This window comes from Schistocerca serialis, chromosome 9, assembly GCF_023864345.2.
Source record: "Schistocerca serialis cubense isolate TAMUIC-IGC-003099 chromosome 9, iqSchSeri2.2, whole genome shotgun sequence".
In the NCBI taxonomy this organism is placed as follows: Eukaryota; Metazoa; Arthropoda; class Insecta; order Orthoptera; family Acrididae; genus Schistocerca; species Schistocerca serialis.
In genome coordinates, this window is record NC_064646.1 from 160,090,876 (window position 1) to 160,108,571 (window position 17,696).

General features: G+C 40.3%; 1 protein-coding gene across 3 annotated transcripts in view; it reads left to right on the top strand.

Moving 5' to 3' along the window:
* The window catches only part of LOC126418442 (prolactin-releasing peptide receptor-like), a 981,871-nt gene extending 971,026 nt beyond the window's left edge, over nucleotides 1–10,845 (top strand). For 2 of the 3 annotated variants that reach the window (XM_050085202.1, XM_050085203.1), the window contains 2 exons: nucleotides 1,221–1,477; nucleotides 10,395–10,845. In XM_050085202.1, coding sequence (XP_049941159.1) covers nucleotides 1,221–1,459 — 239 coding nt within the window. In that variant the 3' untranslated portion in view covers nucleotides 1,460–1,477; nucleotides 10,395–10,845. The remainder of the gene's footprint in view (nucleotides 1–1,220; nucleotides 1,478–10,394) is intronic. The other variant, XM_050085205.1, reaches the window with a different exon arrangement.
* Nucleotides 10,846–17,696: the final 6,851 nt, after the last annotated feature.

Sequence of the window (17,696 nt, forward strand, 5' to 3'; positions counted from 1 at the left end):
AGTGGCTCCAGGAACACTCTTCTGAGTTTAAACACTTCCGCTGGCCACCAAACTCCCCAGACATGAACGTTATTGAGCACATCTGGGATGCCTTGCAAGGTGCTGTTCAGAAGAGATCTGCACCCCGTCGTACTCTTACGGATTTATGGAAAATTATGCATGATTCGTAATGTCAGTTCCCTCCAACATTTTTTCAGACATTAGTCGAATTCGTGCCACGTCGTGTTGCGCCACTTCTGCGTCCTCGCGGGGGCGTTACACGATATTAGGCGGCTGTACCTGTTTCATTGGCTCTTCACTGTATTTCAAAGTACAGGTTCTTCCAGTACAGTGAGCACACAAATCTGGCTCCTTGTAGTGCACCGTTACCACAACCAGTATCATCATTCAAAAAACATCAACAATTTTTAATTTTTGCCGAGGAAAACAACATAGAGTGCCTCTTCCAGTTAAATCTGAGGCACATAAAGATGTCTTGAAGCTTGGCAAGAAGGACGCGCAAGTTTGAGATATGGACTTAATAAGTTGGTATGGGACAGTTCTGTTACGGATGCTACACCCAGTTTGTCAGAAACAGAAGCACAGTGAACTTATTAAACCACCAAAGCTGTAACTCTTACTATAGTATATACGTTTTGCATTTGTAAGACAGCTGATAATATTCAGTAACCCGTAAAGTCGTGATCTTGTTGCTTTAGATACTTGTTTATTCAGTTGACATGACACTCATAAAGCGAAGTTGTTTGATGCAAGAGAGAGACCAGTTCATTCTTTAAAATGCAATAACTCTTATAATAAATATTTGTTTTGGCGTTTAATAAGTTATCTGATGTGCTCTGACCTAAGTAAAGGTTCGGAAAGGTTGGGCTAATGAAAAAATGTTTCTAGTCTCAGGACAGTTTTTCGTGTTTTACTTGAAACTACATAAAAGTAGCTTATCTGGTTATTGTGCCAATGTTTTCAAATATATCTTTGTAGCAGACATAGTTCAGGAAATGTGAGGTCACAAACACTGAGATGCGTAAAAAACTTGTTTTTGTTTAATACGGAGCGTAACTTATCCAGAGTACGTTAATCCGCTGTTTGACAACGAGAGCAGTTAGCGACTTTCAACGACCTTTGAAAGCGATCTATTATACGCCTGCATGGGAATTCCATTCTTTCAGGAACTGGATATAGGGTTGATGGTAAGTAAGATGATGAATGACACTTGAAATAAGTTTCAGGTTTGCTCCGGGGGTCGGCGTCTCGTCGTGTGGCGTGTCCTGTTGGTGATGGCGGCGGCGGCGGCGGCGGCGGCGGCGGTGGTGGTGGTGGTTGCTGCGAGCAGGCTGGCCAACCGCAGAACGGACACTTGGCCGGCCGGGACACGGAGCTGTTCGTGTTCGGCGGCGCCAGGAGCAGGCACCACCACAGGCACCACCTGTTCGGCAGTCGCGAGGAGCTCTGCTCGCTCTAAAGACGTCTCAACCCAGCGGTAAGAGGCCGAAAGACGCTCACGATGACGGACGACGATGTCGCAAATTCTAATGAGGTTCGCAGCCCGCCAGCAGAAACCGACTGTACTCTCTAAACTGAGGACTGTTTTCACAAAAGTGAACAACCACAAAAAAATAAATTTTCATGGAGCACACTTTATTCAATTACTTCTACATTTACTTACATATTCCGAAAGCCACAGTGCAGTGCGTGGAGGAGAGTGCACTGTACCACAAGTAGTCGTTTCCTTTCCTGTTCCACTCGCAAATAGAGCGAGACAGAAACGGCTGTCTGAACGCCTCCATATGAGCCCCAATTACGCGTATCTTATCTATGTGGCACTTTCGCGAAATGTATGTTGGCGGCAGTAGGATAGTTCTGCAGTCACCTTCTAATGCCGCTTCTCTAAACATTCTCAGTAGTGTTCTTCGAAATGAATATCTTCTTCCTTCCTTCTTCCCCACCTGAGCTCCTGAAGCACATTTGTGACACTTACACGCTGATCGAACCCATCAGTAACAAATCTAGCTGCACGCCTCTGAAGTCCTTAGATGTCTTCTTTCAATACGAGCTGGTGCGGATCCCAAACACTGGAGCAGTACTCGAGAACAGGTCCAACTAGTGTCCTACATGCAGTTTCCTTAGCAGATGGACAACACCTTCCTCGAATTCTCACAATAAACCGAAGTCGACCATTCGCTTTTCCTACGACAATCCTCACATTTTCGTTCCATTTGATATCGCTTCACAACGTTACATGCAGATATTTGAAACACTTGACTATGTCAAACGGGGCACTACTAGTGCCTGTACCCAAACGTCACGTGTTTGTTTTTCCTACTCATCTGCATTAATTTACATTTTCCTACATTAATCATTATACCAGCTACAAATTTTGCATAGGTCATTTTGTATCAACCTACAGTCACTTCTTTCCGACACCTTCCTCTACACCACACCATGATCAGCGAACAACCGCAGATTGGCGCCCAGCCTGTCTGCTAGCTCATTTATGTATATAGAAAATAGTAAAATACTTCAACAGTATACATTTCTTATATCTTACAAAATTACGTTCCACAAACGACCAGAAATACATAACACAACGATGGAAAAAATTTTATATCAGCTTTCTGCTGTGAATTAATAATACGTAAAAACCATGAATTTTTTCCCAAAAACTTAACATCTACGGATTAATTATTTTACTGTCGTAATGTTTTATTTTGTTTTTAATTCTTGAAAAAATAGCAATTAAATAAATGCGTTGGTTAAGGTACTGTGCATCATTATTTTCATTCTCATGCTCATTGCAATACTATAGGACATAAGTCGTCAAACCTTTTTTTTTTTTTTAAATTAAGAGCCAATATTGACACTGTACGGCGACGCCCTGGACACCTCGACATACGGGCTTCGAGCCAGAGTTTGACGACCACAGCCCTAATGCGTTCCCGCACAACTCTCGGACGTCTCCTGATGACGTAACAAAAAATCTCTTTAATTTATTAACATCCACAGCTGTTTCTGAAATCCTCATGTTTTCTATATTTTACTGAAGATGAGCGTTCTTGATACTATGTTACTTTTCTTCACTTCAACAGTGATCGAAGGAGAAATGAACATGGCTTCGAGTTGTTTGGTACATCCTTGTAAATAAGAACTCTTGGTTCAGACATTTTAAATGATGCTTCTCTTTTAGTAATATGTTAGCAGTGGTCTTGAAATGATTCACGTGGCAAACCTTGCCCAGAACTATACAGGTGCCATGATGATTTAGAACCTCATTATGGCGTGGTGGTAGGCTTAGGGTTTCGGGTTTCTGAAATCCTTTCCAGTGGTACCAAATATCCTAAAAGCGGGCACGTAACTGGCAACCTAGAATGTGAGCTAGTCTGCTACTTTGTCGAAATTCAAGACTAAATGTATACCAGAAGCAGTAGATGTTCATATGTGGCAAAACCCGTTATTTGTAGATGTCGAATGTAGAAATATTTCACAGTTCTCTGACCAAGATTAAAGAGGCAGATAGCAAGTTTTCGTCAAATTCATATACTGCATTTACAAGTACACGAATACATCTTTGGATGTTTTGTAGTTGTTGAGTTTCGGGAGTACGGTCTTCAGTTACAATTTGCTGTTGGTTCATACGATGAAATAAAATCAAATACGACACTTTTCTGAACGATTCCATGCCACCCACTGTTGTCAGTTTTTTCTCCGCTGATTGCGAGACGAGAGTAGTCATAAAGTTATAATTATTACCATAAAAAAAAAGGAAATGAGCTTGCGACCCCTAAATTTGGTGTTGGACTTCATCCTTCTCTACGCATTCACCTGCCAATGCAACATACGAGACGTATTCCGAAAGTAAGGTCCGATGGTCGCGAAATGGAAATCACAGTGAAAATCAAAAGTGTTTTACTTGTAATACTTAGCCACACCTTCCAGCAACATCTCTACATAGTCGCCACCCAATTTGATACATTTGTCGTAGCGTTCTACCAACTTTCCAATACCTCGACATAGAAGGGAGTGGCCTGCACTTTTCGTCGATTCTCTACGCTGATCTTCATTTCGTTGTCTATGCCAAAATATTGACTTTATAGTCAGCGGTTCACGTCAGCAGAGATGGAAATCAGAGGGAGCTAAGTCCGGACAGTATGGAGGGCAATCAAACACTTCTCATCGAAAGCACTGTAGGGGTGTCCTCATTGCCCTTGCAGAGTGCGGTCGTGAAATGTCATGAAGAAGAAAATGCATGACAGTTATGTTGTGTGGGCCGCATCAAATCAGGCGAAATTTGTCACGGGCACTCATATTTGGCGGGAGACACTGTTTTCTAGGCGTGTTTACGTGCTCACTGGGCGCTCAGACCTGAAAAGACAGACTTAGCGCAATCGACGGACATACTGGAGACACTGCCCAACACACCTATGCAAAGTTATATCGGATTTTCACTGTGGTTTACATTAAACTACCGATCGGACCTTACTCTCGGTATGCGCCTTGTCTTTTCTTCCACAGTGAGTGACTTGGCGGAGACCTTGGTTGTAGCCGTTTGTATTTTTGCTGCAGCGACATCATTCTGAAAACACCTGCTACGAATTGCTTCTTTATTCGAGGAAAACCAAGAACTGAATATCGGGAATATATGTAAGGCGACACAAAAGTTGATAGCCCAGGAAGCAGCATTTGCGTCGGTGTACTGTGTGAAATGGGCTGCGGCGTTCTCGCGTGGCAAGAATGTCCAACTGAAGAGTGTTAGCCTGACAATAGAGATTTCGGTAATATGCCACTGTGACAGTTTGTCTGTCACGGCCGGCCCCTGTGGCCGAGCGGTTCTAGGCACTTCAGGCCGGAACCATGTGGCTGCTACTATCACAGGTTCGAATCCTGGGCATGGATGTGTGTGATGTCCTTAGGTTAGATAGGTTTAAGTAGTTCTAAGTCTAGGGAACTGAAGACCTCAGATGTTAAATCCCATAGTGCTTTGAACCATTTGTCTGTTAAGCGCTTGGTATGTTACCGCCACACCGAGGCGGTCTCAAACAACAACCAGGAAAAAAAAAAGACAGTAGCGGTGGCGCGTTTCCCGACTGAAGCGCCTAGAACCGCTCGGGCCTCGGCCAGACCGCCAGACCGGCCGGTGCAACACTCTCAACATCTACTTGCTCAGAAGTGGTTGCCTCTTCGCCCCTTTCTGCTGTGATAAATCCACGTCTCACGTGATTTTGCTTTGCTCCTTTATTTCGGGGCTGTGCTGATACAGTCAGCTCTCAAACACAATGTGTAAGCAGCTAAAGATGTCGTCTTGGATGGCCCGGCGTAACTGCTACATTCCCGCTGCTGCTCCGGTTCGCTGGGCTTTTTGAGTGGAAGTGAACAGCGGGCAGCGACATTAGTTAGGTTCAGAATATGTAAGATGTAGAACACTGATATGCCTCTGATTTTCACTTTTTCCATCAAAATCTCAATTGTGTTACACCGCTATGCAAGCACCAGAACCATTGCTTTCATTTCGGTTATCTGTCTGCAAAATGTTATTTTTTCGTGGAGAAGTTTTAATTATCCTCCTTGCTGTTGCACAATTTCGGTCTTAGGCAATTTTCTACTGTATAGAAAAATTTATTCGTTGTATGATCGTGAAAAATCTGCAATGGCAAGTACGGGTATACTTGTCTCTTATACTTGTTCTACATAAAACATGTCCTAATGTCCTAAGTCTTGTAATTCTGGTTGCACACGTCATTTCCATAATTAAAACTGTACAACATCTACTTACAAGTCACGTAAAGTGCTCTTGAGTAATACAAAGTACGTTGAGTGTTTATATACACGATTTTAGCCGCCAACTGTCAAATTTTACACTTTTAATTACAGATGACTTCTAAACTGAGAAGTACAAGGTGGATCGTGATTTATATACTACACCTATACGAGACCAACATGGCAGTACTTTCTATCGCAGATCTTAGATGATCGTAGAGTTAACAAGCTTAAATAGGTGCTCGTAAACATTCATAGGCTAAAACTGTGCGATAGCATAGAAAATATACCAAGAACTGACAGCTGTAGGAGCTATGGAAAGACTGTAGAAGTACTTAGCAACTCTGGTCCCAGATCCAAAGGAAGTATTGCAATATGACACAGCGCAAGTCTAAAAGTATCATAACGCCAGAGTACCACGTACCAGATTTTGTTCTTCGTAATCTGTTGTTTCCTCTTACTTTCCTTCGATTACTTCTTTATCTGTTCACGGAAAGGTCACCAGCAAAATCAGCAACTGATTAGAGGGACATTCTGTTCTGATATGCAGAAATAGTTTAACTAGGTGCAGGCAGCAGAGGGAAAAGTCACAAGTGGGTAACAAAGGAAGGAATACGTAAGACCGATTAGAGAACATATTGAGTGAAGTAGTTACGTGGGGATGAAACGAATAGCATAAGGCTTTAAACAGGAAAGTGCTGAGGGCTACATAGAACCAATCGATCGACTACTGACGTATGAAAGGTAAGGAATTGTTCTGCATTCAAAATATTTCAAAATTAATAATCAATACATTATAATGAGCACAGTATTATTATAATTGCAACGTAGAAATTCGATAAACATGGCATTTTCGAGACCAGTGGTCCGACGTTCTATCGTTTATGAACTACTACAATATACAGTACAAAAATAATAGAAAAAGGAAGAGTATGCCAGGATAAACACGAACCAGTATGTTTCCAGTTCATACCGCAAAACCTGAAGCATACTATCATCAGTCATGTTGTCGCCAAACACGCATCTTCGAGAATAGTTATTCTCCTAGAACCTACACAGTCATAGAAACGTAAGGCTATCATCAGACCTACAACTCTTCACCTGTATTACCCGCAGTTAAGTGCAATATTTGTGTATAAGCTCTTCGTATGCTTCATTTCGGAATTTGACAGCAACAAGGAACAACATTATACTCTACACAGGTGAACCTCGACTCATTTGCTATGAGGTTTTAATTCTCACAACCTTCACGCTCCGACTGACATCAATCGTCACTCGTAAGTGAAACAAGCTTTTGTTATTCTAGTTTCTGGACACAATCATCCATACGTCGTAACTCGACGTGGTATCACAGCAGAGCAGTAAAGTTTTGAATTACCTGTTCTTCCATGTATTTTTGAAAATATTCCTTTACTGCGACAATAGAAGTTGTGCTTTACCAATGACAGTGCTCCTAATAATTTTTTTTCCTCCATAATATAGGGTATATAGGTTACGATACGGCGTATGTTGAGAAACGGAACGGAGCCTGGATCATCGCATCTCAAGAAATTTCTCATGGATTCCTCTACACACGGTCGCACAAAATGCCACTGGCGACACTGTAACACCAAATCAAAGGTTACGTAGCACTGAGAACGCTATCAGCAGCTGTGGAAGTCTTCAAATCTCCAAGAGATAATCCGTAGATCATTCCACAGACACTTCGACAATACATTCTTACTGAGGAGCAGCAAGTAGAATACTTGCCTTAACATTCTTCGCGAAGTCTTGATTACACATTTCTACAAATTTCTAAACGCAAATGCCCTTTTTAATAAACTACGAATTTGTAGACCACAGGCATTGGAAAGTACTTGATAGTTTCTCTCTTTTTGATTTTCAAAATACTGACCATTACTTTTGAAATACTTCGTTTATTACACCGTAATTTTTGTTATGTTCTCCAAGTTATTTGTGAATGTTTAAATGGCTCTGAGCACTATGCGACTTAACTTCTGAGGTCATCCATCGCCTAGAACTTAGAACTACTTAAACCTAACTAACCTAAGGACATCACACACATCCATGCCCGAGGCAGGATTCGAACCTGCGACCGTAGCGGTCGCTCGGCTCCAGACTGTAGTGCCTACAACCGCACGGCCACTCCGGCCGGCTGTGAATGTTCACATTTCCATTGTTTCTCCTTGTATTGTTCCTTAACTTAATCAAGAGTTCTTCTGCGCACTTCAAAATATTTCCTCTCTATTTCCACTTCAGTGCCAACTTAACCACATCTACTCGTATAAATCACAGTACAAATACCAATTACTTTGTTTTCCTTCTGTTACCTTATTTCTCTCTCAGTTCGTTGTGATATACCTCTAATCATGTTTTGCGTTTTTTGCTCAATCCACATTTCAAAGCTGCACTCCATTCGTGCAGTTTCAGAAGCGTCCTTCTAATCATTTTATACAAGCAGATATTTTTCATCGAATACAGCTTTAAACGATCTGATGCTGATGTCCCTTTGCTTCTGAGATACTAAATGTTTTACATTATTTTGCCGCATACACCCCAATTCTTAGGTTTACGGGTTAACATTCAACGTTTTGATTACTCTTCATCACTACTGTCTTTAATTCACTGTTATCCCCGATGTCGGTGGTAAGTGTGCTGCTTCAGCATGCTGTTAAATTCATTCTACACATGTTGAATGTCTGCCTTAGTTTCAACCGAATGTATACTGTGGACTTAATTACTGATTATTTCCCTTTAACTCGAATTATCATCCCCTAACATCATTCCCTCTTTGTCAAGCTGTACAAGTTGAGCAAGAGTCATGCCAGAGGTTCGAGCCCTCCCTCGGACATGGGTGTGAGTTTAGCGTTAAGTTAGCTTAAGTAGTGTGTAAGTCTAGGGACCGATGACCTCAGCAGTTTGGTCCCTCAGGAATTCACACACATTTTTTTGAGCAAGAGTGGCAAGTTACAATCTTGGCTTACATGGCTTATGTCATGGCATAGTGTTTCTTGACCTCCTGTTGTAATAAATGTTATTTGCATCTTTAACCCATCACGTGCTTGTATCTCTATTTTGCTCCTATTAATGACAATATTTTAGGTATCTTTTTCCACACTGCATTCTAGAAAGTTTCCCTTATCTTAGAAAATTCCATGTACATATAGCAGTTTACACACATTTGTGTTCGCAGGCCGAACTTTGATATATTGTAACTCTACTTTCTGTACGAGAATGCTTGTTTTGCCCCTCTCCCCCTCCCCTCCCCCCCTCCACCGAAAGTTCGAGTTCTCCTTTGGGCATGGGTGTGTGTGTTGTCCATAGCGTTAAGCTACTTTAAGTTAGATTAAGTAGTGTGTAGGCTTAGGGACCGATGACCTCAGCAGTTTGGTCCCAAATCACCTTAGCACAAATTTCCAGATGCTGGTTTTCATCAGTTCCAACTAAAGTGTTGTTCCGTGCATCAATCTTCAAGCTTGGTCGCCTGAAAAGTCTCATACTTATTGACTCTTACTTTATCCATAGAGTGATCTTAATTCATCTGTAGAATTACATCATTTATTTAATGACTGCTCTCTAAACCTTGTGTAGCACACAAATTGTTATTCTTGTTCTTATATATTTTACTAACACAAGGTATTTCACAGAAAATCTAATTGATGCTTCATGAGTTAAGTCTTTTTTCCACAATGTGGTTGTACCTGTTGATTCCCAAACTATAAATTTTATTCACGTCAGAAAAATAAACCCCACCACGCAGCAACATATATTTACTTTCAGATCGGTTTTAAGCCCTTACAGAATCATTTAAGACGCAAAAAATTCGTCTTTTCCTGTATAAGGGGCGGAAACACACAAGCCAAATAAAATCTGTAGTCGATGAAGATTGCTAATCTACAACCCAAAGTGGAAGAGTCTTCAGCCATGAGCTAAACCAAACCTAAGAGAACTATAAGTACGATTAGACCATTACAGGTTACAGTCCATAATGAGATACGTACTGTAGTGTTCCTTTACAACTGATAACAAATTCTGTAATATCTTCGAAGACTCTTGCAGCAAAAATGTAATTGTGTGTGGAGAGAAGTTCTGTACTGATAAGGTGAAAGACAACTCGAATGAGGATTATCGTATCTCTGTGAAACTACTTTTGAGAGTGTCCTAAGTCTGAAGTGGCAATTAGAGAAATTTGAAAAATAATTATTTATGATGCACTACCATTAACTGCACCGTTTATCAGGTATTTACTAAGAAAATGTTATAAGAATAAGCTGAAACTTAAACAGAGAAAATAGATGTAACAGGAGTAATTTTATGCGATTTTTTTTATTTAATTTGTAAATTACACTCATATGCAAAGACGATAAACATTTTTATTTTGAAAGCAATTAAAATATTACTTACCTGCATGTTGCTGTTTTCAGTCAGTGTTGTGGAATCTCCATTGATATTCAGATTCTTATCGTTGGTTTGGTGGCATAGAGATTTCATCGGTATAAATGTGGTTCTCACCTGGAAACAGACATTAATGAACAAAAACATTTTTATGAAATAAATCCTAGTCTGGTAAAAATTTTCAGTTTTCATGAAATATTCAAAATACGGTTAGTGGAAATGATAATCATGTATCCCTTTCTGTATTTCAGTTTCTTTGTGAGATTGTATGACAGTGTCGGTTCCAAGCCTACATAATCAACCGAGAGGAGCTAGCCTGATCATCATGTAGGTCCTCAAACAGCTGTGGAAAACGAAAATTTCTGCTTCTGGAGAGACTCAGGCAGTGAACAGGAAAATCAATCGTCCTGTGCATTGAACAACAACAACAACAAAAACGGAATCACTCGCATCCATCTTCTGCAAACTGTGAATTTAATATTATTCTATGAAAGACTGTTTCATAATAATTGCTGGATGTGATCCCATAATACTTGATAATAGTGAAGGAGTGTACTCCAACTGAAATATTTTAAACAAATGGTTTCCTTTCTGGAGATTTAATACATATGTATATAGAAATCTTTTATATTATAAAGTTTCATTATATTACAATGCACATCTCTGTAAATTATTTGCAATAATAAATATTTTGAAACACTGGACTTCTGTGTTTTTCTCTCTCAAAATAAAAAAGTCTGAAGTGAAAACCATACAAAATGATAATATTTTATGTTAACGATCTCTATATGTACATACTGATTTTGTGTTTTTCAGTGTAGTTACGAAAGTGCATCAACACTAAGAACAGCCATATTGTGGAATTAAATCATTCTGCTCTATACGTTTCCTAATGAGATCGACACATCAAGCCATGGTACGCTGTATTATACGAGAGATGACTATATGATAATCAGATCAATGCAAAATAAAATACACTGCCCTTTTCATGTTCTTTAATTGAGATGCCCAAACAGGGAATTGTGGAGAGCAAAATGAAAGCTTTCGTTGCGCACTACCTGCATAAATGCTGTCATAACTGTTTTCAGCTCTCTCCCGGTACTATGTTTTCGTTCACTTTTCATACATCCCATAGCTCACGTAGTGTCGCTTATGAAAACTCTACAGACACTAGGGCATAAGGATGTGCTGTATACTGCATTTCATGTGACCCCTTAAAAAAAGAACTGGGCTTCAGTATTTAAAAGGATGGTGTCCTTCTTTGTAAACTTAAAGCAATGATGATTCAGCATTTGGGTGTGAACTCTCCCAGCAGTGGCAGAGTATCTCTGACAATCTGTGTTGAAAGGATCTAGCAGAGTATCTCTGACAAAGTGCGATCTGAAACACATACTCTGTCCTACGTCCGCAAAGGATCTTAATACTCAGCCTTGTCATCTGGTATTGGAAGCCATATACATTATTGAAATAATGGGCCTTGTTCATAATACGTTCTTTCAAATCTAAAGCTCCTACAACTCGGTTTGGGAAGGCACACAAACAATGGTATAGTACTACAAACCGATTAGTCACTTCCTTTGAAGTTGTTGAAGAAAGCCTTCCATTTAAAAGCTAAGCACACAAAAGAAGTAAAAGAAGTAAATTTGTCAAAATTTTTAAGTAAAAGAGAAGTCCATCATTCTGCTGAAGGTCATTCAGATTACAGGAACGTATCGTTTTCACTTCACCCTTATTGACTCCTGTGATAAGATGAAATACCTACAGCCATCCTTACGATATTATTTATTATTGGCTACCAGTTTCGGTACTTCCGGCCGTAGCTGACGCTGGCGGTGTTAACTCCAGTCGTATACACGATTCATCAGTTTCCAGCATCCATGAACTGGTTTTCGCAGACTACATGTAACAACAGACTACATGTAACAATGATGATGTGTCTCCAACCATGAACTACCAACTGGTTGTGCAGTTCAGGTTGTCGTCAAAACATACACCCAATAATTTAGATTTTCAAATATCGACACAAACTCACTATGAAATAAATTGAATTTAACATTGTCATCCCTTTCTACTTATACCTCTTCTTATACCACCTCTTTCAACTTTCTCCTGCATCAGTTGTTGGTATGACTATTGTTGTACAGATTTGAACGTAGTGTGTATTGTCAAAATTAAGGGAGAATCTTTTTCATACAACCACTTAATAACTTTTCAAAATAAGTCAATAACCATCTCTTCTGTTGCTTTCTCTCCAACAGGGTTTGTTATAAGACTGGAGTCGACTGCATAAATTAGCAGTTCTGCTTGTTGAATGCCACTTTGGAGGTCAATCAGACATATAAGGAATATGAGCAGGCCCAAAATTGAATACTATGAGAGTACTTATTTGATTTCTCCCCAGTCACTTAAATCTTCTATCTTTCCAACACTGTTTTGAATTACTGAGCACAGCTTTTTGCTTTCTGTTTGTTAAGTATGATCCAAACCAGTTGTGTGTGAAGCCATCAGGTCCAAATAACTTTAGCTTTTCTAACATGTTCTACACAATAAAACAGCTTGGAACAGATTAGAAAAAAGCCTACCTGCCGGTATTTAAGGTTTGTAATATTTGGGGAGGGTGGGGTTAAGATGTACATAGCATTTTCAGTAGAGGAACCCTTCTCGCTTCCAAACATTGATATGCTAAGTAAATTGTTCTTGCTAGGATCTGAGTATATAACTTCTTCAGATATTTTGGAGAAAGATGTCAATAAGCAAACTTCATGATATTTATTTAACTCTCTCTTGTCACTTTCCCTTTAAAGATATTTAACAATTGCATATTTTAATCAGTATGGAAAAATTCCCTGTGCCAGTGATGCATTATATATATCACTAAGGGCATTACTTATTAAGTTAGAGTAATTTTTCTGAATTATGTTTGAAATTCCATCAACACTATACGAGCTTTTGTTTCTTAGAATTTTTAAATTTCTATTAATTTCAATGAAGGATGTTGGTGCACTTCTAGTTGCTTCAAGTTACGTGAAATGACGTTTCTAATATTTTCTTACTTCTTTAAATGGACAATTTAATCCATTTATTCTGCTACATTTAGAAAGCGATTGTTAGACTAACTCACAACTTGTGAACTATTAGTTTCAAGACATTGTCATATCATTTAATTGTTATGGTTTCTTGTACAGTGACTGGCTGTTTGGTCTCCGATTTTACAGTGTTCCATGTAGTCGTAATCTTATTATTTGCATTACTTATTTCGGTCAGGATGTGCACACATGTTTAATTTTAAGTTTCCTTAAAATAGTACCGTATTCTATGTACCATGCAAGTAATGTCATATGTTGACTTATTCTGGCATTTACTTGTATACAAATTTCCCTATTCCTCTTATATCAGATTTTCATTCACTTAGACATCCATGGCTTACTTCTTTTTTTAAGAGGTTTTCTGTATAATTTTTAGGGAAGCTAGTTTCAAATATTAACACAAATTCACTATGAAATGAGTTGAATTTAACACTGACATCTCTTTCTTCATATACCTCATCCTATATCAACTCTTTTTACTTACTCTTAAATCACTGTATGCTGTTGTTTGTAGTAAGCCACATTGCTTTTTATGAATTAACCTAATGGTTGTAGGATGCTATACTATATATTTCCATCAGTTGTGGATCATGATCAGGTTGTCCATTAAGAATTGAGTGCATGTTAGTTGTTTGAGTCTGAGCACTATCTACAAATATACTATCACACTGAGTCCTAGTATACTGCTGCACATGAGTTGCAAAATTAACCACTGAAATTAGGTTGAAATACCCATAAATAATGTCTGCAGTTCGTTTCTCCTGCTGTATCTTAAGAAATTTACTTCGAAATGTCCACAAACTACTGTTTCTTCTTATCTGACATGCAGCTCAATAATACATTTAAATTATTCGTAAATAGCTGAAAGTTTCTTAGAGGCTGCGTGTAGATCGTTCCTATTACCAGAGCGGTATTCCGTAGTAAATCATAGCCTGCACCTGATTAGAAAGGAGAAGGAAAATTAGTTGAGTATCTATCAGAAGATGCAAGGGACGCCACAAGCACACAAGACAAAATCCACGTGATTACTGGTGTCTGTAGAGCACATTTTGTAAGCTAGAGTCAGGTAATAGAACTCTTGAAAAAGTTATAACATGATATGATTATAATAATAGCCATGAAAGTAAAATTGATTTTTTTGATTAGAACATTAAGGGACTGACGTTGTCACTGCCATTATACACCCTACCAGGCCTCGTAAACACACTAAACACAAACAACATTAATGCCCTCTGGTGGTCATTATAACAGTCACAATAAACTGAAAAACCAGTCATTTATATAACCGTCTACAGCGTACATGTACGAAGCTAGCTGACGAACGACCATGTCTTCCGGGTGCTTCACTTCTTTAGACAGGCAATGCACTTACTGCGTTCAACAGATACGGCACACAAATCGAAAAGGAAGTGCACAGGAATGAGGCACCTTTATTTCAGTTTTACACTCATATGTTCTCAAAGTGTACGAAATTCCACGCTTCGGTATTTAATACCATTATTCTGATACTACACGGATTTGTACCTCTCCATACTTTTCCTGGATAAGAATACTATGAGATACAGCCGCTCACCCGCTATCAAAAATAGTATTACAATGACAGAAACGAAGTCATGGCTGTTTATAATATAGTTGCAAATTAATTACATCAATAAAGAAAACTGTTGGGAAGAAATACCGTAAGTAATGTCCTTCCTTCCCCGCAAAAAAATATTGTACATCTGATGTCTCCAACTACAAGCGCTGTGAAAGCAACAAAATCACTGCAGAGGTCCAAAATTGCGGTCAAATGGTTCAGATGGCTCTTAGCACTATGGGACTTGACTTCTGTGGTCACCAGTCCCCTAGAACTTAGAACTACTTAAATCTAACTAACCTAAGGACATCACACACATCCATGCCCGAGGCAGGATTCGAACCTGCGACCGTAGTGGTCGCGCGGAAAATTGCGGTCATATTTCGTTCCTGGATATTGAGGTAATGAGGCAAGACAAATAATATGCCTTCATCGTGTTGCCATGCCTAAAGTGAGTGGCGAACTTCACCTCCAGATAATTTTATTTGCTGTCATATTTCGGCCTTACGAGGTTATGACGTGTATGTATATGTAGAATTGACTTAAACAGCCAGATGATGAAGCTTGACTACCGAAACGCGCTGCTGAGACTTGTGTTCCTAATACTAACGATTGTAAACTAAGGTATATCGAGTGTTCCAATGAAAGGGAACGAAACGCCTTAACCACCAGTCCGCTTGAAATCTGCATTTGCCGCTTTTGGATAACGTAGTGAGACATCTACAGACACGAATGTAGCTTCATCAACATCCCCTAAAAATTCGAAGCTGAGCCCTCAGCAAGCAATGGCGTCCGAGATATGATACTCATTGGATTCCTCGAGCACGGGGAAAACATTAACAGTGAAGTTTACTGCGAGAGATCAATTCATGAAGAGCAGATAGCCTGTGCTCCTCACGGGGAGGGGGATTCTGCTCCACGATAACGTGCGCCCCCACGTCTCCAAGGTCACACGAAGTGCAAGCAGCTTCAGCAGCTGCCCTACATGCCAGACATGTCGCCCTGTGGCTTCCAAGTGTTTGGTTAGTTAAAAAAAAATCTCAAAGGGAAAGTCGGACGACGAACTAAAGGACACAGTGGATGACTGGTCCCTGTCACAGTCACAAGAATTCTAAGAACAGGGAATCCTTCGCCTCATGAAACAGTGTAGTAGCTGTTCTCAGGTCTCTGGTGATTAATTTTAAATACACCCGTCTCACATTTATAACGATTACATGAACAGCCTCCGCCTCTGGTCTTTAAGATCGATAATATGACAAATACCACTGTAGGATTACTCTACATCAGTCATGTAACAAATTTCTCTAAAGTGTTCTCTCAAAATTGATTCCATTTCATTAACGAATCACACTGTGTGATCAAAAGCTTCCGGACGCTTGGCTGAAAATGACTTACAAGTTCATGGTGCCCTCCATCGGTAATGCTAGATATCCATATGGTGTTGGCGCACCCTTAGCCTTCATGGCAGCTTCCACTCTACATCTACATCTACATTTATACTCCGCAAGCTACCCAACGGTGTGTGGCGGAGGGCACTTCATGTGCCACTGTCATTACCTCTCTTTCCGGTTCCAGTCGTGTATGGTTCGCGGGAAGAATGACTGCCGGAAAGCCTCCGTGCGCGCTCTAATCTCTCTAATTTTACATTCGTGATCTCCTCTGGAGGTATAAGTAGGGGGAAGCAATATATTCGATACCTCATCCAGAAACACACCCTCTCGAAACCTGGGCAGCAAGCTACACCGCGATGCAGAGCGCCTCTCTTGTAGAGTCTGCCACTTGAGTTTGCTAAACATCTCTGTAACGCTATCACTCTTACAAAATAACCCTGTGACGAAACGCGCCGCTCTTCTTTGGATCTTCTCTCTCTCCTCCGTCAACTCGATCTGGTACGGATCCCACACTGATGAGCAATACTCAAGTATAGGTCGAACGAGTGTTTTGTAAGCCACCTCTTTTGTTGATGGACTACATTTTCTAAGGACTCTCCCCATGAATCTCAATCTGGCACCCGCCTTACCAACAATTAATTTTATATGATCATTCCACTTCAAAACGTTCCGCACGCAAACTCCCAGATATTTTACAGAAGTAACTGCTACAAGTGTTTGTTCCGCTATCATATAATCATACAATAAAGGATCCTTCTTTCTATGTATTCGCAATACATTACATTTGTCTATGTTAAGGGTCAGTTGCCACTCCCTGCACCAAGTGCCTATCCGCTGTATATCTTCCTGCATTTCGCTGCAATTTTCTAAAGGTGCAACGTCTCTGTATACTACAGCATCATCTGCGAAAAGCCGCATGGAACTTCCGACACTATCTACTAGGTCAGCCTACTCACGCAGGCATACGTTCTACCAGATGCTGGAAGGTTTCTTGCGGAATGGCAGCCCATTCTTCACGGAGTACTGCACGGAGGAGAGATATCGATATTGGTCGCTCAGGCGTGGCACGAAGTCGGCTTTCAAAACCATCCCGAAGGTATTCTATAGGATTCACGTCAGGACTCTGTGTAGGCCAGTCCATTACAGGGATCTTATTGTCGAGTAACCATTCCGCCAGATGCCGTGGATTATGCAGGTGCTCGATCATGTTGAAAGATGCAAGCTCCATCCTAGACTTGCTCTTCAACAGTGGGAAGCAAGAAGGTGCGTAAGACATCAATGTAGGCCTGTACTGTGATAGTGCCAAGCAAGACAACAAGGGGTGCCAGCCCCCTCCATGAAAAACACGACCACAAGCATAACACCACCGCCTCCGACTTTTACTATTGGCACAACACACGCTGGCAGATGACGTTCACCGGCCATTCGCCATACCCACACGCTGCCATCGGAGCACCACATTGTGTACTGTCATTCGTTATTCCAAACAACGTTTTTCCA